The 27,525-nt window shown below is 40.0% G+C and overlaps 1 protein-coding gene across 3 annotated transcripts; it reads right to left on the bottom strand.

The window, feature by feature from the left end:
- Window positions 1–5,522: 5,522 nt before the first annotated feature.
- gc2 (guanylyl cyclase 2) lies at window positions 5,523–27,230 on the bottom strand. Of its 3 annotated transcripts, XM_085264081.1 has the most exons (25): window positions 27,003–27,225; window positions 24,881–25,350; window positions 23,193–23,321; window positions 22,896–23,075; window positions 22,615–22,732; window positions 21,769–22,070; window positions 21,534–21,665; window positions 21,169–21,272; window positions 20,909–21,027; window positions 20,121–20,205; window positions 19,869–19,965; window positions 19,620–19,742; window positions 19,336–19,416; window positions 18,743–18,919; window positions 18,471–18,627; window positions 18,235–18,384; window positions 15,485–15,633; window positions 15,207–15,370; window positions 14,886–15,078; window positions 14,621–14,795; window positions 13,989–14,087; window positions 13,767–13,861; window positions 13,587–13,672; window positions 11,660–11,760; window positions 7,086–7,223 (listed from the first exon to the last, which is right to left on the bottom strand). In XM_085264081.1, exons 2-24 carry the CDS (start codon window positions 25,292–25,294, stop codon window positions 11,661–11,663), a joined length of 3,429 nt encoding a protein of 1,142 aa, XP_085120207.1. In that variant the 5' UTR covers window positions 25,295–25,350; window positions 27,003–27,225; the 3' UTR covers window positions 7,086–7,223; window position 11,660. The 3 variants fall into 3 exon arrangements, with proteins under 3 accessions (XP_085120199.1, XP_085120215.1, XP_085120207.1); XM_085264073.1 differs by lacking the exon at window positions 11,660–11,760 and having other exon boundaries at window positions 5,523–7,223; window positions 27,003–27,226; XM_085264089.1 differs by lacking the exons at window positions 11,660–11,760; window positions 24,881–25,350 and having other exon boundaries at window positions 5,523–7,223; window positions 27,003–27,230.
- Window positions 27,231–27,525: the final 295 nt, after the last annotated feature.

Genomic DNA, 27,525 nt, shown 5'->3' with positions numbered 1-27,525 from the left:
TTTTATTTTTATTGTACTGGCATTTCAACACTTTTCCTTCTTTCTTCTTTATCACTCCAACTTCCTGCACGTCGTCCTTCACCACATCCACAAACCTCCTTTGTTCCTCTTTTCCTCCTGTTTGACAGCTACACTTTCAACATCCTTTGTCCACAACCCCTCCTCTGCACATGTGCAAAACATCTCAGCCTTGTCTCCTTAATTTGGTCTCCAAACCGTACATCACAGAAAATTGTCAGTAAAGTGTCGGAAAATAAAGACAATGCGTAACAAAACTGCGGTTCCTCTACTGTCCACTAGAGGCTGGTTCCAGAAGTGCATCATGTCCACCGACTCTCATTCTAAAATGCCCAACTTTACAGCGGAAAGGAACATTACATTTACAGCCTGGTTTGTGCTCTACACTAAGTGTTTTTTTTATATTATTTGTCCATTTGAATGCTGGAATAAGAAAAGATTCAATATCTGATTTTATAAAAAGGACCTGGGCTAAACTAGCACGCCATTTATTTGGAGTTCGTACATCAAAAACTGCTCAAAAAACAAAAACAAAACATTTTTCAGACATTCTAAGAGATTTTTGCAGATGGGGAACTTCAGATAACAGACACTGGAAATATTACTGAGTCTGGTTGCACTTGATCTTCAGCAGCCTTTCCTGTGCTACATCACATATTATTCACAAAAGGCTCCTGCTAGTGCTAACAGACACTTTACAAACCAGTGTGTGTCTATGACTTTGACCATTCTCAACAGACAAATTGTTGCTTCTTTGGAATCACACTGTTGTCCAAACTGTTGTCTTTTTCCCCAAACATCCCTCTGTTCCACATTTCCATGCTTTTGCTCAATGTTTTGCAGGATTTTCACTGACCTGATGTCAGTTACCCTGTGAGATAAATTTCCCTGGGGGAAGTGAAGCTTCTTGGTGTTAATCAGAATCAGAATCAGAATACTTTATCGATCCCTGGGGGAAATTATTTTTTGTTACAGTGCTCCATTATAAACCAACATTAAGACAAGACAGACAATACATTAACTAAGAATAGTACAATATATACATACATAAGTCACTTATAAATAAATAGCTGGAAAAGAAACATGTGTAGTTGTAGCAGCAAACAGTGTGTTAAGTGGATGCGTTGTACAGGGAGATGGCCACAGGCAGGAATGATTTCCAGTGTCGTTCAGTGGTGCTTTTCGGTAATCTCAGTCTCTCACTGAACGAGCTCCTGTGACTGACCAGCATGTCATGGAGTGGGTGGGAGGTGTTATCCAACATTGTCTTTATCTTGGACAGCATCCGCCTCTCCGACACCACCTTGAGGGAGTCCAGCTCCATCCCCACAACATTGCTGGCCTTACGGATCAGTTTATTAAGTCTGTTGGCATCTGCGACCCTCAGCCTGCTCCCCCAGCATGCAACAGCATAGAGGATCGCACTGGCCACAACAGACTCATAGAAAATCCTCAGCATTTTCTGGCAGATGTTGAAGGACCTCAGTCGTCTCAAAAAATAGAGACGACTCTGGCCCTTCCTGTAAAGTGCTGTGGTGTTTTTAGCCCAGTCCAGTTTGTCAGTGTATACTTTGAGGTATTTATAGTCCTCCACAATGTCCACACTGACCCCCTGGATTGAAACAGGGGTCAAGTGTTTCCTGGTCTTCCTGAAGTCCACGATCAGTTCCTTGGTCTTTGCCACGTTGAGCTGCAGATGATTAATGTGTGTTACTATCAAAGTGAGATCACACCGTTTCCGCAAAAGAGTTGTGGCACCTTTGAGCGCAGATAACGGATTAAGTTCAATCCTCAGTACTGTGAACACAAACAGGAGATTATGTGGATCCCTGAATTATTATTACACTAATTATTTTCTGACATATTATTTGAACTCTAGTTTTTATTTATATTTAAGGTTTCTGGGCGACTGTGGCTCAGGGGGTTGGGAATCGCATCTGTAACCGGAAGGTCGCCGGTTCGATCCCTGGGCTCTCTGTCCTGGTCGTTGTGTCCCTGGGCAAGACACTTTACCCTACTTGCCTACTGGTGTTAGCCAGAGGGGCCGATGGCGCTATATGTCAGTCTGCCCCAGGGCAGCTGTGGCTACAACTGTAGCTGCCTCCACCAGTGTATGAATGTGAGAGTGAATCAATAGTGGTATTGTAAAGCGCTTTGGGTGCCTTGAAAAGCGCTATATAAATCCAATCCATTATTATTCTGAAAATATCCCTCTGGATTCAAGCATTTCATTGTATTCTATATATATATTTAAACTTAACATGACGTGGCTTCTACCAAATCATAGTTCTCAACAATCATAGCTTTCAGCAACCATCTACTGCATGATAGATGCAGTAGATGGGCCCATTACATGACTAATCCTGGTCTGGTCCTGGTAATCTGACCATCTCCCATTCCTCAGTGTCCTCTAATCTTTCCAATCCACATCTCTCCTCATTCTATATTACTATACCATAATCTATAAAAACGCCTCCGTCCCCCACAAACAAACTGAGGATTTACACAAACCGTGTAAATCCTCTGATACGGCTGTAATCAGCAGCTCTATAGCCTGGTATATAACAGCAGCATGCCGGGTAGTCTTCGCTGTCTGATGGAGGAATCGAAAACACACATGCATACATGAACAATACAACATCAGACACCAAGAAAAACTTACATTAAACCGACTCAAACAAAAAAACTGCACTGGACACACTTAGGTTGACGAAGCTACTTTCGAATTCAGGTTACCCAGAGCTTGAGGGTGTTGCGCACTCACAACCACTTTTGACTGCAAGGTGATTGCAAAGGTCGCTTGACAGGAGGCAAGCTTTCTGCAAACAGTTGCAGTCTGACTCAGGCTGACTGCAGTCACAGATTCCAACATGATTTCATCAGCCTGAAAGAGCCTTATATTGATGAGAACAACTTGAAGCGACTCGACTCAACTGGCTGCCAGCTGGTTTTATTCCTACAGAATGTATGAGCTATGAAGACCGCTACAGATTGGGATTTTTCAAGATTTGTCACCGTTACTGAAGTGAAATGAAGTCAGATAACGTAATCTTATTGGATAAAACAGACAAAGTTTACAGTTTAAAAAACAATGTGATAAATCACAATACATGTTATTTCAATGCTCAGCATGTTGCAAAATGTTAAGAATCACTATCTAATCACAGTGAAGTATTGTGATAATATACTGTGGGGTGTCTGGTGGTTCCCTCCTCTAATCTAAATCAATAAAATGAAGGGGTGACAGCAGCTCAGTCCAAAGGTTTTGAGCCACTGATACTCAAAAAGCCTGATGAGTACAAGAAACCAGCTGGAAGTGTAGGTCGGTAAAAGTACTCGAGATAAATTGAGATAAAATTATTACATTTTGTGCATTTGTTTTCTCATTTTGGATCCGTTGTAAGAACTGTGGTGATACACCGACTTTTCATTTACTGAAAAAATCATATTAGTACTTTTTGTGATTTTTTGTGATGTATAAGCAAAGCTAACCACTGCCTATGAAGTTTCAAAGAACTGCAGAGATTGGCTCACCAGATATCAAAAAAGTAAATGTAGGTGGAAGGGTGTGCTTGTGTGGGACAATCTGGGGCATGTTACCAACGCTGTGAAGTAATTCTGATACTGGTACTGCGCAAAAGTCTTCTGCCACACCTTATTTCTTTATATTTTTCTATCAAAATGTAAAATACATGCAGGAATATACGGAAAAATCACATGGAAAGTGTAGTATATAGAGTAAAAGCAGAGTTTACAATTGTAACCAGATTGAAAGTCAGTATTTGGTATGACCACCTTTATTTTTCAACACAGCCTGAAATCTTGGTGAAGATTTCTTCTATTTTTTTTAAGCAGCCTTGAGGAATAGTTCTCCAGGTTTCTTAAAGGACATTCAAAGCTCTTCTCTGGATGTTGGATGCCTTAGATCCCACACTGCTTCAATAATATTGAGGTCTGGGCTTCAATCCATGACTGATGCTGTTTCACTGTGTGTTTTTCTATCCAGGTATGCTGTCACTGCTCTGCCAGTGTATTTGGGATCATTGTCATGTCGAAAAATGAAGCCACAGCCAACTAGGCACTTTCCAGATCCATTTATAATTGAATCAAATTCAACAAGATCCTCAACACCACTGGCTGAGATGCAGCCCCAAACCATAACATACAGTCATACATCATATGACTGTATTCAAACCATGAATGTCAGGAACTCCTGCTGTAGAGTGATTATAGTGACGTGTGTGTGTGTGTGTGTGTGTGTGTGTGTGTGTGTAAAGAAGTGGGAGTGGCAAGCTGTCTAACAATTTATGGATTTTAGACCACACATGCACAGTGAGGATGAGCAAGGATAATCCTCCAAAGCCTCCAGGACACCATCTGTACTATCGCTTAAAAACCCTTTGAGTTTATGCTACAGTGGGCCACTAGAGGGCACTGTAGGCTTGTTTAAAAACACATATGTCACTGATTGACAGAGCGATTTCCTGTGTGGGCAGGATATACCAAAACTCACAGAGCAGTGTGAGTAGATGCTGAGGTGCATAGTGTGTAGAGGTTGGCAACTCACTATAGAGTTAAATGCTACAGACCTCCAAACTTCATGTGGCCTTTGGATTAGCTCAAGAACAGTGTGTAGAGAGCTTCATAGAATAGGTTTCCATGGCCAAGGAGCTTCATACAAGGCTTAGCATTACTGGAGGCCAAGGTAATGCCATCCAGAGTAAGAGTCTGGTTAGATACCATATTTCTAAGATTTTCAGGGCCGAGTACAATAACCTCAGTTTTATCTGAATTAAGAAGCAGAAAGTTAGCGGCCATCCAGGTCTTTATGGTTTCCAGGCCATTGTGCATTCAGGATAGTGACAGTTCTCCTCACAGACTTTACAGCTGACAGCTCCTGCATACCCAGCCAACAAGCACCACCACCCAACCTCGATATCGTCTCTAACTTTGTAGACCTCATCAATAAGTTGGATGCAGGGGTGTATGGCATGCATACACTGGACTCTAGAGCAGTGGAGATGTACTCATCTGACTGCATTGTGTCAAGTGCAAAGTTTGGCCGAAGGGGTATTATGGTGTGGGGTTGTTTTTCGGGAGTAGTTCCAGTAAAAGAAACTCTTAACACATAAGCACACTGAGACATTTTTCGTACTCCCAACTTTGTGGGAATAGTTTGGGGTGGGCCCTTTCTGTTCCACTGTGTTCCAGTGCTCAAAGCAAGGTCCATAAAGACATAGATGAGCGAGTTTGTGTGGAAGAACTTGACTGGCCTGCACAGAGTCCTGACCTCAACACCTTTAGGATGAATTAAAGTGGAGACTGTGAGCCAGGAAAACTTCCCATAAACACTCCAAAACCTTGTTTAAAGTCTTCCTAGAAGAGCTGAAGCTGTTACAGGTACAAAGGCTATGATCATAGTAAACCCTGTATTCAGGATGAGGTGTCCCTCGAATTCATATTCCTGTGAAGGCAGACAAATGAATACTTTTGGAAATATAGTGTATGTACCTATTTAGAAGCCATAAAAACTTTATTGGAGTCACTGGGTTATACAAATGTGATAGATAAAAGTCCAGTTAACACTGGTTTTAGATATGACCACAAATTAAACTGTAAACTGAACTTGAACAAACATATGTAACATTTATTTCAGGAAAACTCTGGTAAACAAAGGGAAACAGCTTCAAGATGGAAAATCTCAGAAGAAGAAGTAGTGCATGCCAACATAGTGAACCCTGCATAGATTAAAACTGATCGTAACAACTAAGGCAGTGCTCGACTTAACTAACGTAGACATTTACCTTTAAAAACTACATGCAGCATCATTGCAATCACCACACTCAAAACAATATTTATGCCCAAAATGTTGACTTTAAGCAATTTGAGTATATGTAATTTTTTATTAGAAATGTATAATGTAAAACATTCAATTTAAAATAATCTGGTCAAATGATGTTGGTTCAGTGGTTTACATTCAGTTTCTACCAAGCATATTGTCCATATTAGAAATTACTGTTTATGAGGGCCAATAATCTTTTCTGTGTGTGCTCTAGTAACCGAAGGTAAACCAGATGTTGGAGGTGGGCATTGGTACTGCAATAAGCATTAGTAAAGTTTTACCTCACATTATTTAAGACACCAGTAATTGGTGATTTGAAGGGTAAAATCAGCTAACATGGGCAATATCTTTTTGTAGTTAAGTAATAAAAGCTGCCTCTGAACTCTTTTGTAGGTTATTCTTTTTATAAGCTAATGGTGATAAACATTGGTTGGAGGGGCACCAACACACTACAGAATCACCATTGCTCCTTATCCAGACTTTTAATTTTAGGAGTGTTTCCTTTGTAACATAAGATTAAATTAATAATTTAAAATAATCCAAATCCAAGTGTTTCCTAGGTTTTTTTTATTGTAACTTTAATATCTTTGGGTTTTATATTAGCAGTAAAACAAAAAAAGTGTTTTTAAGATTTAACCTTTAACTACCTTTATATGATTTTGGCGGAAAATTTTTTTGGAAAAAAATTGAAAAAAATCTAATAATCTGCCATTGCTGACAATGACTCACTTCCTTTCACTTTTCTAATTACAAGTAGGGACTGCAAGTACCTAAACATAAGTATTTATTCAAATACAAATGCAGGGTTCTCCTCATCTCTTCCTCCTTCAGACAGAAACCAAGGAATGGGATGTTTGGATTAGCTCTGCCCCTCAGCTGCTGACAGACAGCTTCTGCAGATCCCTGCTTTGCTGAGTCTAGACTTGCTGGCCTCTATTCATAGCTCCATATTGGACTACATCTCCTGGCTCAAGCCGCTAATGCACACAGACTTAAACACAATCTGAAATGATACTTTCACTAGCCACATCCTCCTCCTGTCAACTGCCCTCTGTGGAAAATCACCATCAAATTTTAGTGAGGACATAAAGAGTTTCATGTTTTATGTCCCTGGAGGTTCAAGATGGTAATCGTATTGCTCTTCCCCACTGGAATAGCGCGGAGGCTGGAGATACTGTCCGGTGTCCAGTTGAGGTAAAGTCATGAGTTACAGGTCATTCAGTGATGCGTCATCATGACGTTGTCGTCGTCTTCTTGCATGTAGAGCTGCGTCACGACACGGACTTGCGAGATTTTTTTCACTGCCTTGTGAAACATTAGCTTCATGTCCTTCGACTGCTTCCTCGGAATGCAAATGCTGGTGCTGAGAGGAAGAGGAGAAGCAATCAAAGGGGGAAGAAAAAGGAAAGATGAACAGAACATTAACGCAAGATGGGAAAAGATTACTTCTTTTAATGTTGGAATTAGCTTCAGCTATGAGTAAATTATTACAAAAAAGATATAAAAGAAAAAATGAAACATTTTGGGGAATACGCTTCTTTAGTTTCTCGCTATGACGACGAAATCACTAACACTCGTATCCATATAAGACCTATAATCAGGTAGTGATTAGCATAGCTTAGCTTTAGGTCTGGAACCAGAACAAAAACTGTTTTATTAATTAAAACAGCCAAATAGATGACTTTTCGAAAGTTAGGCAAAATTTTCATATCTTTTAATATCTGCATAGCCTAGCAAGTTGTTTAGCTCACTTTAGCTAACCAGATATTAGTTAGCTAAATTGCTAAAGTAGCATTAATCTGACTTTTTAACAGGATGTTGAACAATACCTTTAAAGGTACTTTATGCAATTACCATCTGCAAAATCTAATTACTGTTATGTGTTTAGATGTTTTTGGGTGTGTACTGCTGCTTTTTTTTTACTTTAACTAGCTACACCTATTTCCTTATTGAGGCTTTGTTATGCTGCCATTTTAAAAAGCAATGTGCTCCTAATGGCTTAGTTTGAATTCTAGAATTACAAACTGGTAATACGTGAAAGCATAGGCCAACCCCAGTTCAACCTGTATCTATATATCTTCAACACAGTAGAAACTTTGAGCATGAAGTTATAGTAACTGTTTCTTCACAGTCTCTTGATGGCTTTAGTTCATTTTGGAAGGTTTGAAACACAGGAATTAACAACAAGTACAATCATGCGAAACAGAAAGTTTTTACAGGACTCTCTGAAATCCTGCGACAAACTAAGTACACTGCTTCCAATGGGAAGTATCAGAGAGCGGAAGTTTCAGTAGTTTGGTGGTCTGGAGTATTCAGGTGCTTGTTAACACAATGTCATAGTCTTCCCAGGAGTCGACACCCCAGCTAATTCACCTCAAGGTCAGATCATGTTCAATGTTCAAAGAAACTGCAAAAAATCCAAGAGCTACATCTCAGACTCTACAGGGCTCGGTTAGTTCAAACTTAAAATTCACGACAGCACAATTAGCAAAAGACTCAACATGTATGGCTTGTTTGGAAGGGTTGCCAGAAGATACCTTTTCTCTAAAAAGAATAGCTTAAGTTTCCAAGTCGAGTAAACCACAAGACTTCTGGAACAATGTCCTTTGAACAGATGAGACCAAATGAGGAAATATTTGGCCATAATGTACAGTGCCATGTCTGGAGAAAACCAAACTCAGCACATCAGCATAAACAAGCTTATACCAACTGTCAAGCACGGTGGTGGAGGGGTGATGATTTGGGCTTGTTTTGCAGCCACAGGACCTGGACAGCTTGCAGTCATTGAGTTGACCATGAACTCCTCTGTATACCAAGGTATTTCAGAGGTGTCAGGAAATCTGTCTGACAAATAAAGTTTGGCCCTATATGGATAATGTAACAGGACAGTGACCACAAGCAAAACATAGATTTCACACAACTGCATAGACTCCTGTGAAAGCTTTCTTTTTCACATGACTGTACATTTAAGAAAAGAAAAAAAGGAAGTAAACATTGGAAATAACATCTATACAGACAAGGTCATAAATACAAACAATTATATAGACATTCGTGGTGTTTCCTCAGTACATAGTCAATTTAGAGGTGCACTAATGAAAATAAAACATCTGTACTGTAGACATGTATGAAGAAGCACCATGACATATCAGATTTCACATTTCAGCCCAGGTCAGTTGGTGTCGGTACATCACCACATTAAACGAAAAGCTTGCTTTGGGAATATTTCCCTCTGATGGGGTAAGAACCTTAAACAGATGAAATTTTAAAAAATTAAGTTTATGATTAGCTCAAACATTTCGAGTGACAACAGTGATGTGGTGAATGGTCCACATGTGACATTTTCATTTTAAAAACTTGTAAAGTAGAAGAACTGAGTTTTGTCAGTGATAAAAAAAAAGAGGACTTTCTACAGGGAGTGCAGAATTATTAGGCAAGTTGTATTTTTGAGGAATAATTTTATTATTGAACAACAACCATGTTCTCAATGAACCCAAAAAACTCATTAATATCAAAGCTGAATGTTTTTGGAAGTAGTTTTTAGTTTGTTTTTAGTTTTAGCTATTTTAGGGGGATATCTGTGTGCGCAGGTGACTATTACTGTGCATAATTATTAGGCAACTTAACAAAAAACAAATATATACCCATTTCAATTATTTATTTTTACCAGTGAAACCAATATAACATCTCCACATTCACAAATATACATTTCTGACATTCAAAAACAAAACAAAAACAAATCAGCGACCAATATAGCCACCTTTCTTTGCAAGGACACTCAAAAGCCTGCCATCCATGGATTCTGTCAGTGTTTTGATCTGTTCACCATCAACATTGCGTGCAGCAGCAACCACAGCCTCCCAGACACTGTTCAGAGAGGTGTACTGTTTTCCCTCCTTGTAAATCTCACATTTGATGATGGACCACAGGTTCTCAATGGGGTTCAGATCAGGTGAACAAGGTGGCCATGTCATTAGTTCTTCTTCTTTTATACCCTTTCTTGCCAGCCACGCTGTGGAGTACTTGGACGCGTGTGATGGAGCATTGTCCTGCATGAAAATCATGTTTTTCTTGAAGGATGCAGACTTCTTCCTGTACCACTGCTTGAAGAAGGTGTCTTCCAGAAACTGGCAGTAGGACTGGGAGTTGAGCTTGACTCCATCCTCAACCCGAAAAGGCCCCACAAGCTCATCTTTGATGATACCAGCCCAAACCAGTACTCCACCTCCACCTTGCTGGCGTCTGAGTCGGACTGGAGCTCTCTGCCCTTTACCAATCCAGCCACGGGCCCATCCATCTGGCCCATCAAGACTCACTCTCATTTCATCAGTCCATAAAACCTTAGAAAAACCAGTCTTGAGATATTTCTTGGCCCAGTCTTGACGTTTCAGCTTGTGTGTCTTGTTCAGTGGTGGTCGTCTTTCAGCCTTTCTTACCTTGGCCATGTCTCTGAGTATTGCACACCTTGTGCTTTTGGGCACTCCAGTGATTTTGCAGCTCTGAAATATGGCCAAACTGGTGGCAAGTGGCATCTTGGCAGCTGCACGCTTGACTTTTCTCAGTTCATGGGCAGTTATTTTGCGCCTTGGTTTTTCCACACGCTTCTTGCGACCCTGTTGACTATTTTGAATGAAACGCTTGATTGTTCGATGATCACGCTTGAGAAGCTTTGCAATTTTGAGACTGCTGCATCCCTCTGCAAGATATCTCACTATTTTTGACTTTTCTGAGCCTGTCAAGTCAAAGGAAAGGAAGTTGCCTAATAAATATGCACACCTGATATAGGGTGTTGATGTCATTAGACCACACCCCTTCTCATTACAGAGTGGCACATGACCTAATATGCTTAATTGGTAGTAGGCTTTCGAGCCTATACAGCTTGGAGTAAGACAACATGCATGAAGAGGATGATGTGGACAAAATACTCATTTGCCTAATAATTCTGCACTCCCTGTATTTAATGGACAAAATCCCCACATCTCTCCCTTGAACTGTCTTTAGATATTGCCGTTTTTGTTTGCATTTACTTGTCTCTTGACCGACTTCAAAATCCCACAGGAAATCTTTTGTTTAGTTTAAGCTGCAAGAAACTTCACATCAGATATGAGTAACAGTGTAACGGTAAAATGAATGAACAGAAGAAATTTATTCAAACATTAGATTTCCTAACCACTTTTTCATGTCTGCAGGCTTTTTGTATGATCAATAATTCTCAAGTAATAATGATTGGCATAATAAATAGGCCCCAGTCAGGACTTGACAAATTAGAAATTGGGACCATAAGTTTCTCCGTTTGAAATATGCTGGTTTCAGTGCTAAGGCACAACTTATTTTTGAAAGTTTCATTACTGTTTGGTGGTTTGTTAAAAAGTGTTTGCAGTTACAAGTTGATGAGTTCCATGTAACTATGGGTTGCCAACCCAACTATGGGTAACCAAGGCAATCTGGTAGTGACCAAAGCAATTGCAAGGAGGTTATTGGCAGAACATCATCTTTAGGACCAGCAAGCAAGCTCCAGCAACCGCTCAACAGCTGGTTGGGAAACATATATGTTGGCTCAGGCCTTTTTTTGAAAAAGCTCAAAGAGCTATTGTACCAGATTCCCATTTATATGACAAGCTGCTTCATGCTGTGGCTAAGATTTCTTGTGTAACTTTGAAGGTGTCACATTTAAGACCCAATCAAATGCAAACAAACTGCACTGAGACAGTTCATTCCCCAACATATGTTTGCCCAATGATGAGTAACTTTGCCAACCAAGCCAGTAATGTTATACATTTTTTTTACAATGCATAACATTACCTCAGTTTTTCTTCTTTGCAAGTTGCTCTTGTTGTTGTTTCTCCGCTTTCTGTTTCTTGTACTGGGCTATCTCGGCCATCTGCAGCCCATGGGCCATTTGCCTGTTGAGATGAAGTGAACAGCGTGATGACAGCACACACATATGCACACAGTGTAGTCCTGCAATGGCTTGGCTTTCTCTCCAAAGAACAGATTAGCTGACAGGTGGATTTATAGTAATAGCCACTGCTTAGGTCCACAGCTTTATCCTGTAATGCTGTAAGGCTGAAATCTTGTGCTCAGTGTACAGTTTAAGTGAACAAGGCACACCAAGCCATTACCAACAAACTCACAGCTGTAAATGGGAATAAATGTGAATGTGTAAAAACTTCTATAAAACTACATACTCCAAAAAGTAAGCGGTTTTTTTTTTCCAAATGTCTGAAATGACCTAAATGTGTTGTAAGTTATAAGTTGTGGTTTTGTTAGTAGCAGTAACACAGTTGCAATATTAATTCTGATGGATACCTGCAGTCAGTGTTTTCTCCTTTTAACTCAACCTTTCATCCAGTTTTTGCATCTAAACTTAACCACCATGGACAGAAAACATTAGTAATTATGTTTGACTTTTCAGATTTGATGAAATGACATTTAAGAGTATGTTTGGAGCAACTCAGTTCCCCTACCTGCTTTTCCAGCCAGAATCTAAACAGTTCTCAGTTTTTCCTTTTTAAAGAGCTTATTTTGCTTTGTTCGGATGGTTCGGGTTCTCACATTCAAACTTTTAAGAAAGTTGAGGAAGGAATCACAAATAGAAGATGGGCCTGGAATCAAACTAGGAGCTGCTAACAATGAGCCTAAACACATTTTGACTGATCTCACATGATGATAGGACCCTTTAAAATATACGTTTTGAAGTTTTCTCCAGTGAATTATCAGAAATCCGATAAAGCATCCCAGGGTACCAGAAGTAATTTCTGTTCTTCCGCATCAGAGACATTAAATTGGTGCCGTTTTGCTGTCGAAATTATGAATTATCCCATGATGATACTCGGAAATGGTTAGAGAAAACAATCTTGGTGGAGTGGGTGCAACCTTTGTCATAATTTGTGTAAGGTTGAAGACATCTGCAAACACATGTAGGATAGGGAAGCCAACACATTTTATTCTTTGCTGTCCATTTTTAAAGAAAGCAGCTTTAAAAATAAATTTCAGCTTCATACTTTTGATAAGTCTGTGGAATTATTTATAATGTAGATGGGCAAGGTTTTTTTTGTTTGTTTGTTTTGGGTATTTTTTGTTTTTGTTTTGCTTTAGCTGTCATTAATAACTACTTGATGTCATTTATTTTGAAAATCTGATATATTTCTGTAAACTTTTCAGAACAAACTAGGAGCTGTTATTTTGAAAAATTCCCTCCAAATTAACTGGTTCCTGTTGTAGTCTTTAAATTAAAATAACAGTAGCTCAAAAGGTCAGGTAGGGTTTGACCTGCACTTCTTACTATTATGGTCATGGCGCATGTCTGTATATGTCTTTATGTAAACTATTTGCTCCCCAACAATTGGACCAATCTTAAAAAAGCTTTACACAAACGTCATCACACACACAGCAATTAATAACTGAAAGGGTTTTTTTTAAGTTTTATTATAAACCTGAATTATTTGGATTTTTCTATATGTTGTGTTTATTTCATCATCCCAAATGCAATGTTACATTCCCTATTTGTGTTTGTTTAATTTTTCACATTCAACAATAACCATCTGTACATAATTTAATGGTCACTAAAATTTCTATCTGTGAGAGAATTTGGCATGATGTGTTGCTGTTTTTACACTAAAACAAGCATGGGAATTGTTTTTAGTGGATGGACCAGTGCAGTACTCTTGAGGGTAAAAAGGAAGAGGCAGAGTAACACAGGAGAAGGAGAAAAGTCACTTATCCCTACCCAGACTTGAGGTCTGGAGGAACAGGCAGGGGTTTGGTAAACCCATCTCTCCCTACGAGCCAGTAGGTCTCCTCTATTCCTTTCCCCTGAGAAAGATATAGAAAGAAACTATAAGAGGCTGTATTTTCACTTCATCTGATCATAATGGTGAAACCCATATTTTGTGTTTAAGGGCTGTACCCGGACTTCTGTCCTTCCTCTCAACTCCAACTTGTAGCCAAGATTTAGTTCATGGAGGACCTTCACTGTACTCTGATGAACATGGATCCTGTAAGCTGTAACAGATAAATGTTTAAAAGATACATTTCCAGGTGAAGAAAGGTGACTTCACAACAAGTCCACGTTCATGTCTGGCTATTTCATCCATCTACTGATTTTTCCGTTTATAGATTAGCAACTTACGCATCCCGCTGGACTCCATACGAGAGGCAGTGGTCACTGTGTCTCCAAACAGACAGTAGCGAGGCATGGTGAGACCCACAACACCTGCTACGCACGAACCTACAACACATACGTACACAGCAGGTCAACTTGACAATTTCTCCTTGTCTAAATGTGTTGAGTTGCTGCCACATGATTGGCTGATTAGATATTTAACCTAATAAACTTGCCAGTGAGTCAGTTAGTACATTTTTTTGTGATGAGTTTATGACTTCAATTTGAAGTCTCACTGAAAATCATATAATTTATGGCTCAGTTTGGACTAAAATAATAATAAAGGAGGGTCCTCTTTTACATATGTCTACCTTGATGACAAGTTGGCAACAGCCAAGAGGTTCAAATTGAGGCTTCAGAGGGAAACTTGTGTGACAGCAAAGTAGCTGTATCCATATTCTAAATGGTTAAAAGTCAATGGCTTTGGGTTTCGGGTAGTTTATCGAATTTTGTGCCAATAAAAATGCTAAAAATCATTGACACATCATATATGCTTACATTTTAAATAACCATGAAGTGTACATTACTTCAAATTACTCTATACTGACAACTGTACAACTAAAAACCCTCCTTCACATATTGCACTAATGCTTTAATACCTGTGTGAAGTCCTATTCGTATCCTCACTGGAACATCAGGCATGTGTCTCATTTTAAAGGTCCCCACAGCACTCAGAATGTCAAGAGCCATGTTGGCTATTTCTGTGGCATGTCGGATGCCGTTAGGAACTGGAACACCTGACGCTACCATGTAAGCATCGCCTATTGTCTCCACCTGGAGGAGATCAGAAATGAATAAGCATCAGTGTCATGTGATGAGATTTAATACCAGAAGCCACAGTACGACTACATAAAAGATTATCACCTTGTAGACATCATGGTTTCCTATGATGGCGTCAAAGAGGGTGTAGAGGTCGTTGAGGAGATCGACCACTTCAATGGGTTCGCTGTTAGCTGAGATGGTGGTGAAGCCAACAATGTCACTGAAATACAGTGACACCTGGTCAAAATATTCTGGTTCAACTGTCCCGCCCACCTTCAAAGCCTCTGCCACAGACCTGGGAAAAAAAAGTGAAAATATGTGTGATTGTGGCCAGGTAAACAGGAGGAAAGAGCCAGGTATCAAATAACGTGTAAAGGTAACAGCATTATCCTCATCTTTATACCATTGAAAATAATTACTTACGGAGGCAGCATCTGAGTCAAAAGCTTCTCTGTCTTCTGTTTTTCTATCTCCAGCTCCTCTGTCCGCTCTCTGATTAGCTCCTCCAGGTTAGACGAGTACTGCTCCAGCATCCTCAGCATAGAGTCAATGATGTTGGTTTTCTTCCCCTTGTTGATGTTTTTGAACTGGAATGAGAACGACATCCTCAAAACCCACCAGAGTTCTCCAAGAAATTATTTCTAATATTATTTCAAACATATTTTCTCAAAATAAAAATGTATATTTTGTAATAGCCCTACCTGGTCAAAGATTTCATCAAAGACCGGCCGCTTGTCTGGCTGTTCATTCCAGCACTGTTTCATCAGCTGGATACATTCCATTGGAGCATAGTCCGGACTGACCACTGGACGGCACAGAGGAGGAGGCTTACACAGCTTCTCTATTATTTCTAAAACACAGAAACACCAGTTAAATGAGGATGCCAGTACTGGTAAGTAAACTGATCCAGAAGGAAACAACTTTGATCAACTTTACACCTCCCCCATTTGGCTAAGAACATATGTGCAGTGATGTATTGAAACATCTGCAAACATACATAGAAATACAGTATATAAGAAAGAAACAGAGCTTGTACAGTTCTAACCAGCCTAAAGGTCAGTATTTGGTATGAACACCTTTATTCTTCAACATAGCCTCAACTTTCTCAGGCAGCCTTCTTGTCATTTCTTTAAGTAGTTTTCAGGAATAGTTTTCCAGATCTCTTGAAGGACATATTAAGCTCTTCTTTTGGATGTTGGCTGCCTTTAGATGATCCCAAAATGCTTCAACAATGTTAAGGTCCGGGCCCTAATGACTAATGACTAAATCCATGACTAAGGGTGCTCCACTGTGCATTTTTCTATCCAGGTATCATTTTTACTGCACTGACAGTGTGTTTGGGATCATTATCATGCCGGAAAATGAAAATGTTGCCATTTTAATGTTTTCCAGATAGTATTGCATTGTGGTCAAAATCTGAATGTACTTTTCTGCATTCATAATTCCATCAATTTTGACAAGATCTCCAAATCCACTGGCTGAAGTGCAGCAACAAAGAGCCCCTACTGTGTCTTATACAGTGGGGCAAAAAAGTATTTAGTCAGCCACCGATTGTGCAAGTTCCCCCACTTAAAATGATGACAGAGGTCAGTAATTTGCACCAGAGGTACACTTCAACTGTGAGAGACAGAATGTGAAAAAAAAAATCCATGAATTCACATGGTAGGATTTGTAAAGAATTTATTCGTAAATTAGGGTGGAAAATAAGTATTTGGTCACCTCAAACAAGGAAAATCTCTGGCTCTCACAGACCTGTAACGTCTTCTGTAAGAAGCTTTTCTGTCCCCCACTCGTTACCTGTATGATTGGCACCTGTTTGAACTCATCATCTGTATAAAAGACACCTGTCCACAGCCTCAAACAGTCAGACTCCAAACGCCGCCATGGCCAAGACCAAAGAGCTTTCGAAGGACACCAGGAAAAGTATTGTAGACCTGCACCAGACTGGGAAGAGTGAATCTACAATAGGCAAGCAGCTTGGTGTGAAAAAATCAACTGTGGGAGCAATCATCAGAAAATGGAAGACATACACGACCACTGATAATCTCCCTCGATCTGGGGCTCCACACAAGATCTCATCCCGTGGGGTCAAAATGATCATGAGAATGGTGAGCAAAGATCCCAGAACCACACGGGGGGACCTGGTGAATGACCTGCAGAGAGCTGGGACCAAAGTAACAAAGGTCACCATCAGTAACACACTACAACGGCAGGGAATCAAATCCCGCAGTGCCAGACGTGTTCCGCTGCTGAAGCCAGTGCATGTCCAGGCCCGTCTGAAGTTTGCCAGAGAGCACACGGATGATACAGCAGAGGATTGGGAGAATGTCATGTGGTCAGATGAAACCAAAGTAGAACTTTTTGGTATAAACTCAACTCGTCGTGTTTGGAGGAAGAAGAATACTGAGTTGCATCCCAAGAACACCATACCTACTGTGAAGCATGGGGGTGGAAACATCATGCTATGGGGCTGTTTTTCTGCCAAGGGGACAGGACGACTGATCCGTGTTAAGGACAGAATGAATGGGGCCATGTATCGTGAGATTTTGAGCCAAAACCTCCTTCCATCAGTGAGAACTTTGAAGATGAAACGAGGCTGGGTCTTCCAACATGACAATGATCCAAAACACACCGCCCGGGCAACAAAGGAGTGGCTCCGTAAGAAGCATTTGAAAGTCCTGGAGTGGCCTAGCCAGTCTCCAGACCTCAACCCCATAGAAAATCTGTTGGCGGGAGTTGGAAGTCCGTGTTGCTCGGCGACAGCCCCAAAACATCACTGCTCTCGAGAAGATCTGCATGGAGGAATGGGCCAAAATACCAGCTACTGTGTGTGCAAACCTGGTAAAGACCTATAGTAAACGTTTGACCTCTGTTATTGCCAACAAAGGTTATGTTACAAAGTATTGAGTTGTATTTTTGTTATTGACCAAATACTTATTTTCCACCCTGATTTACGAATAAATTCTTTACAAATCCTACCATGTGGATTCCTGGATTTTTTTTTCACATTCTGTCTCTCACAGTTGAAGTGTACCTCTGATGCAAATTACTGACCTCTATCATCATTTTAAGTGGGGGAACTTGCACAATCGGTGGCTGCCTAAATACTTTTTTGCCCCACTGTAGATGACTGTAAACACAATGTGCTCCTCTCTCCTGACCTCATGTCTTTTGAATTTTTTGTACATTCAACCAAAGAAATGGGAACAAACTAAGCTGCTAGTACCCAAGCACCCAAAGATACAATTTAAAACTGGTTCTTTGCTAAGTTGCATGTTATGTTCACAGGTTCACTCTAGATTTCTGTCTGCTGGAACCTTTAAATTGGAGGAATCTTTTCATAGAAGAATCTAATCTTGTCAAGAATTGAAGCTGTCTAATCTCTCTGAGTCTGGACTTGTGCGTTTCTACTAGCTTTGGGAGGTTTATTATTGTGAAGCTATTCTCTTGCCTTTATCAGACAGGTCCAGCATGCAGAATGGAGGCCCTCTCACCACCACCTCCTGCATGATGATGGCGAAGCTGTACACATCACCGGGTAGAGTCCCGTGTAGTCCTGCCTGGCCACTCCTCAGGATCTCTGGAGCAGTCCAAAGTAACTCTTGCACAAAGATGAGGGCATTATTTTAAAAACAGGTTGGTAGTGCTTTTTTCAAGTAACTGTTCCTGTTGCATAGTTTGTCTCACCATCTGCATGTGGCTCAATATAAGGGAACCTCTGAGCCTCTAGGACCTCATTGTAGCCATAATCTGTAACCTTCAGGACAAACCGTCCATCCACCACACAGTTGCGAGACTTTAGACGAGTGTGAGACACTCCACGGTGATGGAGATACTTCATACCCTTAAAAGTATAACATTTTAAAAATCTTTGATTAATCCTGACTGCAGACAAGGATATGTTCCTTGTCTAAAAAAAATACCAAAAAATACTCGTGTTCCTGCTATCTGCCTTTCACCTTAATTAGATCCAGCAACAGAGATGACTTGAACATCCAGTCGAGCTTGACGTCTTCGTTTAGGAGCAGGTCCTCGAGGCTGCCTCTGGAGCAGAACTCAGTCACAATGGCGAATACGCCACAGTCATGAAAAAAGCCAAGGAAAGGGTTGACGTTCTCATGACGCATGTCCTTCATCTGCAGACAGAAACATCTTGATTTTCACGTTTTTGGGCTTATAAGACCAAGGATTACAACAAGAAGAAGGTATAACTGAATCTGTCTCTGCAACAAAACACCATGTCATCAGCTGAGAACCTCATACTCATGTTCATGGTGGCAGTGAGTGCACTGACATTTTTTTCTGGTTCTCGGTAAAAATGTATGACATTATTTAAGTCTTTACTCCATGAAAGCCTACTAAGAGAAATCCCTGAAGCTGGAAACCCAGAAACTACTCTAATGGACGCCAAACCACGACTTTAATCATGTAAACTAAGGTTTTTTCAAAACATGTAATTAAGGATACATGGGAGGTTGTCAGATGTTGTCTTTATGAAAAAAGTAGTTAAACTAAAAAAATATCTACTTTGTCATGTAACAATATCACGTACCAGTTCAAACACATCACTTGTTTTGGGATTGATGCTGCTAAATGTCCCATAAGGAAGTCTCTTCAGCCACGCCCAGTCCCCCTAGTGGAGAAAAACACCAAACAGCGCAAATACTTAGACATCTTTTTAGGCTTTTAAGCCATGTAAATCAATTTAATTTTAGTATTTTTTGCACATCCATGCTGGACCAATGCTGCATGAGTTACATGGAGCAATCTGTAACTGTTTTATTTCTGTACAGTTTCGAAACTGTTGCACTGCAGCTCATAAATGGATGGCCTTGCCTCAAAAATTACAACGTTGGAGTTTTCGTAGGTGGCTGGCGATTGGGTGGAAATCGTTGAGGCAAGACTGCGTTCAGACGTGCTCTTCATGCCGCTAGTCCTACTGTCATCCAGACTCAGCTTCTACAGAGAGGAAGAAAATTATTTGTCAGTCGGTTTCAACTTTACATCACGCAATATTATCAGTTTGGATAAATACAGGAAAATGTTAAATTAAGAATTCAGAATTCTAAGTAGAAGGAGGCTGACCTTGTTGCTAAGCGATGGGTTTATGAATGTGACATCAGCCAGTGTAAGTAAAATCTTGTTGGGACCTCTGACCAGCCGGATCTGATTTATCCGTCGCCTGATGGAAATAAGGGAGGTTGATGAAAGTTAACGCTTGAGGCATGGAGATATCAGAAAAACAGCTACATGATGATAAGTTCTAAAGTTTTTACCTGGAAAGATTTTAATTTATACTAATATTCAATAACATCATGTTTTAAGACATCTTTGTACCTGATGCAGTAAATTAGTGGCACAGCAACAATAAAGGCAGCAATCACCCCAAGGAGCACACTTATGGTTGAGAACAAATCCACTCCTGGAACAGAGAAGAAGAAGTCGAAAAACAAATTTTATCTTAAAATAATCTGTAATTAGATGCAAACATTTACTAGCTTATATTGTCAAAGCTTTAATTTTAATTGTTAGTTTAAATTCAATTTTGAAGTAGGTATGACACTTCCAACGGTACAAATACTTGTAATGAAATTTTTGAAACAAAACACAAACACTTTCTTGGAACTGCACATATATTTATATATTTGTTTGAAGTGTCATGTATCATTCTTAAATATATCAAATGTACACTGAAACATCCAGAGCACAGAGATCAACGTGACATACTGTGTATAGATGTGTGCTTGGTCCTTGCCAAGCAGCAACTTACAGTTCCTTAAATGGCCACAAAGGGCTGCCTTCATGAGTCAAGCCCCATAGACTCCTCTGTTAAAATGTCCAACCTTACCGCAGAAAAATACAGGTTTTTGCTTCTTTTAGCTAATTTCCTCAATAACTATTTTAAGGGTTAGGATTTTTTTGTGTAACTCAACCGTTTTATTGTTATTTCATTATTTTATAATGGCTTAAAATTATGCCTTTTTAGGAAAGTGTTGAGTTTTAATAGGCTAGTCATTTAAGTCATTGAAACACAGTCTTGAATGTATTGTATTTGTGGTGTTGGTGCCTTTTCTAGCTTCACAGCAGTAACCCAATGGACGAAGTCAAAGTTGCTACATCCTCACCTCCTGAGCAGATGACTCCTGGAGTAAACCAGCATGAGGCGTCTTTCTTGGGTCCATAACCTCGAGGGAAATGGATGTCTTTACCCAGGAAGCGGACCATACCGATCTCCATGTCGACCCTGTCATTAGTCAGTTAGATCAGTTGTTAATTTTGAATGGTATCTGCACTAGTACAGCATTTCTCTTGACTTGCCTTCATTCCTTCATTTCCTAGTCAGACACAATAAAACACTAAACATGTAATCTCAGCTCTTAAATACCTGTGTGTTGGCTTCAGCTCCCAAGATATTCCATCTGTGTCCAGTATGAGGTATTCCAGCAGAGCTGCTCCAGACCCATTAGTTGTAATTGGGTGACTGAAGCCCTGCAAAAAAAAAAAGAAAAAAAAAAAAGGGGTACGTCCGTTTATCCTTTGTATAGATCTTTCTCATCTTATCATATAGGCTATTCTATTTTATTAAATAATTTAATACAGAAATGCACTATATTACCTATTGAGAAAAGTAACTTTTTAGAGTTATATTGTACAGTAAACCAGGTTCAGAAACTGAAATAGATGGAAAGCCTACAACAGCAGCAAGGAATTAGGCATAAAAAAAGTAGACCCAGTGCTGTGTCTCATTACCTGGAAGGCCAAGTTTTGGCTCTGTCGTGCCAAATTTCCTCCAGACATCCACTCCCTGGACTCCCGAACCCGATGCACTGCATGAGCCATGAAGATGACAGAGTTGTAGATGGTACCAAACAGAGGCGATACCTACAGCACACACAGAGATGTCAACTTCAGCTGCTTTGCTTATGGCAATGTCTTCAATAGAAAGACAATGCTTAATGTATTAAAATCTCTTTCCGTGCATCACCTGCTGGGGTTTCAACGTACTCGCCACCTCTCCTCTTTCCATGGCCTCTCTATAAGCCTCGTAGAACGACACCCGGGGTGAGTCGATGGTGACGGTCAGCACGGCATCATAGGCCCGCAGCAGTTTGTTGTTTCTCTTCAGAGCTGGGTAGGTCACATTATGGTAGGGCAGACTGTAGAGCAGTGTGTCATAAGGAAGAAACACTAGAGAGCCATCAATCATCTGCATATCGTAGGCCGTCTCCAGTAGAAGCCTCTGGGCTGTGCCACCAATCAGAACCGAGTGCATGCAGAGGATCACAACTGGGACGAGAAATGAGACTGAACATCAAGATCTGACATGTTTCATCATTGACTGACATTGTCTTTATGTGAAAAAAAGTAAATGTTTTTCTACTGATTGACAAATTGTTAGCCAATATGCATTTCCTTCCTTTATAATCAAAATGAGCTCAATTATCAAAATTTCATATTGTACTCAGTCTGATATGACACTAGCAACTGAGTCCTTAAATAATCAGGAAAATGTTTACTAAGGTTGTAGCACAAGCAAGTTGAAAACTGTTTTCCTGCAGACCATAAAAAACTGGAAGTTTTTATGCAACCACAAGGGTTGCATAAGAAATTTAGGTTTAAGGTACTTCCTACTAACTCGATTGCGTAAACCCTCATTTAGATTTCGCTAATCCACTAGTTTGCAAATGTCTACTCAGGTGCAAGTGACATAAATTTCATCATCAGATGGTCAGGGTCAATGAAGATGATAACAGAAATGACTACTTGACCATCGAATATCCAGTTGAGCGCAAGTGAGTTGAGACTTAAATGAATATAAATGAATACTGACCTCGTATTTCACTCATCTTGCGGACCTTGGTGAGAGCTCGTCTGATGCCGTGAGGTGTGTTCTCCATAAAAGTGACCAGTCTGACCGGCATGCCGTGGCTCCTCAAGGCGTCAGCCACCTGGACATGATAGAGAAACATGGCCTAGACAAAACTTCAAAGACTGATAGTCTTGGCTTTATGATCAGGTATTTGATGTTGTAACTCTTCTAGGTATCTAGGCAGCATTCAGAAACCTGTGGCTGTTTTTGGAGTCCAAATGTGAAAACAAAGGTTTTCAAACCTTGGTTGCTGTTTCCATCCAGATGTCCTCAGAGGAAGAGATGATGCCAATGTGAGCCCACCTGAAGTAGCTCATGACACTAAGTAGGACCCAGGTAGGTCTTGCCATCGAGCGAGCAAAAGTCGGATGGCTGCGAACATCATCCAACTCATAGCCAACACATCCCCAAGGAAACAGTGCCTGGAAGATTACAGTAGACAAGAAAAAGGGTTTGTAACGAGACCAAATCACAGCAAAATATGATTAGTTTTTCTTCCTGATGTGTTAAAGATGCGTAGTAGACACATTCCAGCTTACTTTATTCCAGCCTTTGCTCAGCATTGAAGCAGCATCACAGTAGCCTGGGTTGGCTGGGCCAATGTAGCCTGAAGCTTTGGTGTGGAAACCCACAAATGCCTCCAGTGCCCTGGATGTCTCACATGGCTCCTGAAAAAAATGTCCAATAATCCAAAAATTAATACTGAAACAAACCAGCCAGAAAAAAAACAAGGTAAATTAACTTGAAACAGCCATGCATCAATTTTCTTTCATGCAGTGTAGAGCAGCTAAATTATATTTGCAAGGATATAGGTTTGTTCAAGATTTCCAGTGTTAAAGCTACTCAACAGCATAGCACATGCAAAGTTAAATTATAGTGGCATACTGTTTAAATGATGAGCAATTTCTTTAATATAAGGTGTTCTTTGCCTCTGCATACTTTCTGAATGCTTGTTCCTGTTTTGGGTTTTTTTGTTTATTTGGCTTAATTTATAGATTAATGTTGCTAGCTAAATAAGCTAACTTTGGTTGTCTAACAAACAGTGTTGGGAAGGTTACTTTTAAAATATATTCCACCACAGATTACAGAGTAAATGCCCCAAAATGTATTTTGTAACATATTCCGTTACGTTACTCAATGACAGTAATGTATTCTGAATACTTTGGATTACTTAATATATTGTCATGCTTTTTTACAACTACATGAATGTACTATTGCTGTGTGATTTATTACGATTACTGAAGGTTACTCGCCATACTACATTTTTAAATATTAATATAAAATGAGCAACAGTTGGGTGGACATTAGGCTGCACTTTTTGCAGCGATCTTGTATAGAAAACTGTTCTGCGCGTATATAAAACAGGTCCGCGGCTCTGAACCGTAGTAAAGGGACCTCTGGCTAATACGTTGGTTCTGTGTCGGGCTCGTAGCCAAAACTAGCTTTACTTTGTTGTCTGGGTCAACTTTGCTAGCGAGAGACAGAGAGAGGCGTTGAAAGGCTGCTCCAACGAAAAGTATTGTTTCGGAGGAAAACACGAACACGGTGTACAGTCGAGTCTTAATAGGTTACTTACAACTGAGCTCGTCAGGCTCTCTTTTTGGCTGCAGTGGTTATTATTATATTTACATGCTTCCAGCTCCCGTTTCTTCTCAGTGACAGCTCGTACTTTTCCAATCTCCTTTTTCTCCCTCCTCGCGCTCACAGACACATAACAGGTATGGCAGTCCACTCTCCCTGCAGCACGGACTACACTGCCCATGAGGCTACATTCTTTACAGCAATACCTGTAACACTCTGCCTACTGCCTTCATATTAAACACTTCATATTCTTCACATCATTATGAGACGCAAGATTGAGACACAGGCATTAGAGCCTCTTAATGTGCGTTTTGTTTGGGTTTCCATCGGCGTGGAATTACCAAAAATAGAGAGACCATAGCCTAACATATGAAACAGGAAAAGACCGCCGTGTAATCCCTTTATTTCAAAAAAGTAACTGTATTCTGAATACCACCTTTTTAAACAGTAACTGTAACGGAATACAGTTACTCATATTTTGTATTTTAAATATGTAACAGCGGTACATGTATTCCGTTACTCCCCAACACTGCTAACAAAGCTTTCCTTGCTGAGTAGCCCATAATCTTAATGTACTTGGTTCATGTATATCAGCAAATATAATGCTAGTAGTGAATCATGTGTGGAGCTTCGGTCAGTTGTGTACCTGCAGCACTGCATACTCAAATGTTACAGCATAGGACAGTGAGGCATCCTTGTTGATGCGATTGACAGCGAGCTGTGCTGCCACACTGGGAAGGGCCTTGGCAAAGAGAGGGTCACATCCCCAGGGCCCCACCACTCCAACCCGAAACCAAGCTGCCTGGGTTGGACAGGGCAGTAAGCACAAGGAGGCCAGGAGGATGAAGAGGAACCTCAACAAGCCACAAAAGGAAAGGGGTGTGAGGGAAGGAGGAAGATTTGGAGCGCAGCAACATGGATTTAAGGAGGAAGGAGGATGAGCTGAGGGAGATGACTTAATTATAAAAGCAGAGTAGGAAAGGCAGAAATCAGGAGATGATTCTGGTGTCTTCTTCCATGTCTGAGGTAAGGAGGTGAAGGCACGGCGTTGCTGTCGCATCTCAAGGCTCACAGGAAGGTTGGTGAGGAAAGTCTGAAAGTGAAAGTGTTGCTTCCCTAAAATTTAGATGAGTGAAAGAAAGAAAAGCCTGTCATTTGAGCTCCTTTCCTCAAAAACATTCAGCAAGCACCAGGGAAATGTTATACAGTGTTTCCATCTAGATTGTCTTTTGTAGAGGTTTGAGGATATTTGACTCCAAGTCTCATCAAGTTTAGTTCTGACTTAGAGGAAATTGATGCTTTTGTGGGACAATAATGAGACTTTTTTTTTTACTCTTCTCCACTCAGCTGTAACCTAAATAATTTTGTCTTGCTTGAGAAATGGTGACATAACTTATAAATCTTTTAAATGTAAGTTAATTTAATAAATTTGAGAAAACATTAAAAATAAAGAAAAGTATTAGATTGAATTACCAAGAAAGCAACGGTTCAGTCACAAAGACAACGGTCTTTTTCTGAATATCACTTGAACCTAATGAGCTGAGGAAGTCTGAGCTTGTAGTTTTGTGTATAGTTTCACTTTAAATGATCCCATCCTCAGTGTTTTAAACTTGCGTGCCTGTTTTCCTCCCTGCAGACCACTAATTAGTTTCAATTGTTTTATTGTTTCTGAGCTAGTTCTCTTCGTATTCCTGTTCAGTCCTTCTGGTTTCTTTGTGAAGCCCGTGTCCTTCTCTCTGCGCTTTGGTTTGTTTTTTCTTCTTGGATTATTCATTTCATCCATCCATCAAACCTTACATCTGCAGGTGTTTAATTCAGAACATTATATTAATTGTTTTCTTTTTCTTTCTTTTAAAGACGAATTAAATAGGGTAAGCAAACTCTTTGCATTATATCCTCAAATACTTGAGGGAAAAAAAGATGTCTAAAAACTGCTTAAAGCTAAGTTTAATTAATTTGTAATTAACAAGCCTTTGTAAAAAAAAATTGCCAGAGGGATTCCAGAGCCCGTGTTTTACAGTGTAACTACAAAAACTGAACATGCAATCAAGGATGTCCAGATGTTCACACATGTGGACATGGTTTGCAGGCGGTGGTAATGATCGTTTTGGGTACTTACAGCTACTGCATTTGTAAATTTACTGGATGCTACTTTATCCTTACAGATTTCTTCGGGGAGTTTATTCTGTACTATTTGTCCATGATATGCGATTTTATTGACTTTGTTTTCTACACACCAGTGACATCTTAAAATCTAATGCATTCTTACCGATTTTAAAGAAGAAGATACCTGCCAGCAAATTTCTCTTCAACCAGGTTAGTTAGTAAAAACTCCAGTAACAGATATTTGAGTTTTAATGTAACTATACCTGAAAGCATGTCAACAGTTTATCAGCTGGGTACAACAGGATTATCTGGTGTGACCTTGTACTGTTTCATAATCCTCGTGTAAAATTATTATCAGTGCTATGAACACAAAAAGATAAATCCAAGTGGCCTGGCTCTCAAATATCTCATATTTCATAGCGTTATAACAGGATTTTAGTACTCAGATTTTGCAGATTCTCGGTGTGTGAATTTTACACGTTTATACTTGTGCTTGAGACGTTTTAAAGAAGCAGTGGATTTCATCCGATTTTTGCAACTTTACTCTTACTCAGCTGCGGCTAATTCATTTTTCATGTCTATCTAATTTTATTTGCAGTATTTAACTATGACAAGGTGTTCCTTGTTATGCCTGTCATTGTTTTTATTTTCAGGTTACTTACCATGCTTTGGTGAGAGGGACGAGAGGCAAATCTTCTGCACCAAACTGCCACATTTACGACTTGTTCCATCTTCTCGTTTTGTTTACATCCTGGAATTTAGTCCGTAAAGTTGTCTAGTATTGCTGCATTATGAAGAGTCATACATTTAAGTCAGCTAGTGAGTCTGCAGAAGCTTGTGCATTTGTGTGTATCAGATGACCTGGAATAAGTGTGTGTGTGTGTGTGTGTGTGTGTGTGTGTGTGTGTGTGTGTGTGTGTGTGTGTGTGTGTGTGTGTGTGTGTGTGACCTGGCCGGCTTGTCAGATTATATCAAATCCAATCAGGACCTTTTGGAGCGGTAAGCAGCACTGACTGAGAAGGGGAAGTGAAAACCATGTCCATTATCATCGCTGGGCTTTAATCATATTTTCATATGTGTTAGTTGTAGAACAAGAACAAATTAAGCTCGTTGTATTGACAACATAATTTAATTTATCTCAGTGTAGTTTTTGTATCTTCACACACATGTGAGTTTTACTGACAT

The sequence above is a fragment of the Mchenga conophoros genome, linkage group LG3 (genome assembly GCF_057382185.1).
Source record: "Mchenga conophoros isolate Kocher_MC1m ecotype Shallow Benthic linkage group LG3, M_conophoros_male_GT1.1, whole genome shotgun sequence".
In the NCBI taxonomy this organism is placed as follows: Eukaryota; Metazoa; Chordata; class Actinopteri; order Cichliformes; family Cichlidae; genus Mchenga; species Mchenga conophoros.
Note: the sequence above shows the minus strand (reverse complement) of the source record. Positions and strands in the feature narration are given on the sequence as shown.

Coding starts and splice junctions, on each gene's coding strand:
- gc2 (XM_085264073.1), bottom strand. CDS start 25,294: ATGCGACAGCAACGCCGTGCCTTCACCTCCTTACCTCAGACATGGAAG. Junction 19,743..19,868: donor ACCCATCGCTTAGCAACAAG/GTCAGCCTCCTT, acceptor TCCTCTCTGTAG/AAGCTGAGTCTGGATGACAG. Junction 18,920..19,335: donor CAAGTGATGTGTTTGAACTG/GTACGTGATATT, acceptor TTCTGTCTGCAG/ATGAAGGACATGCGTCATGA.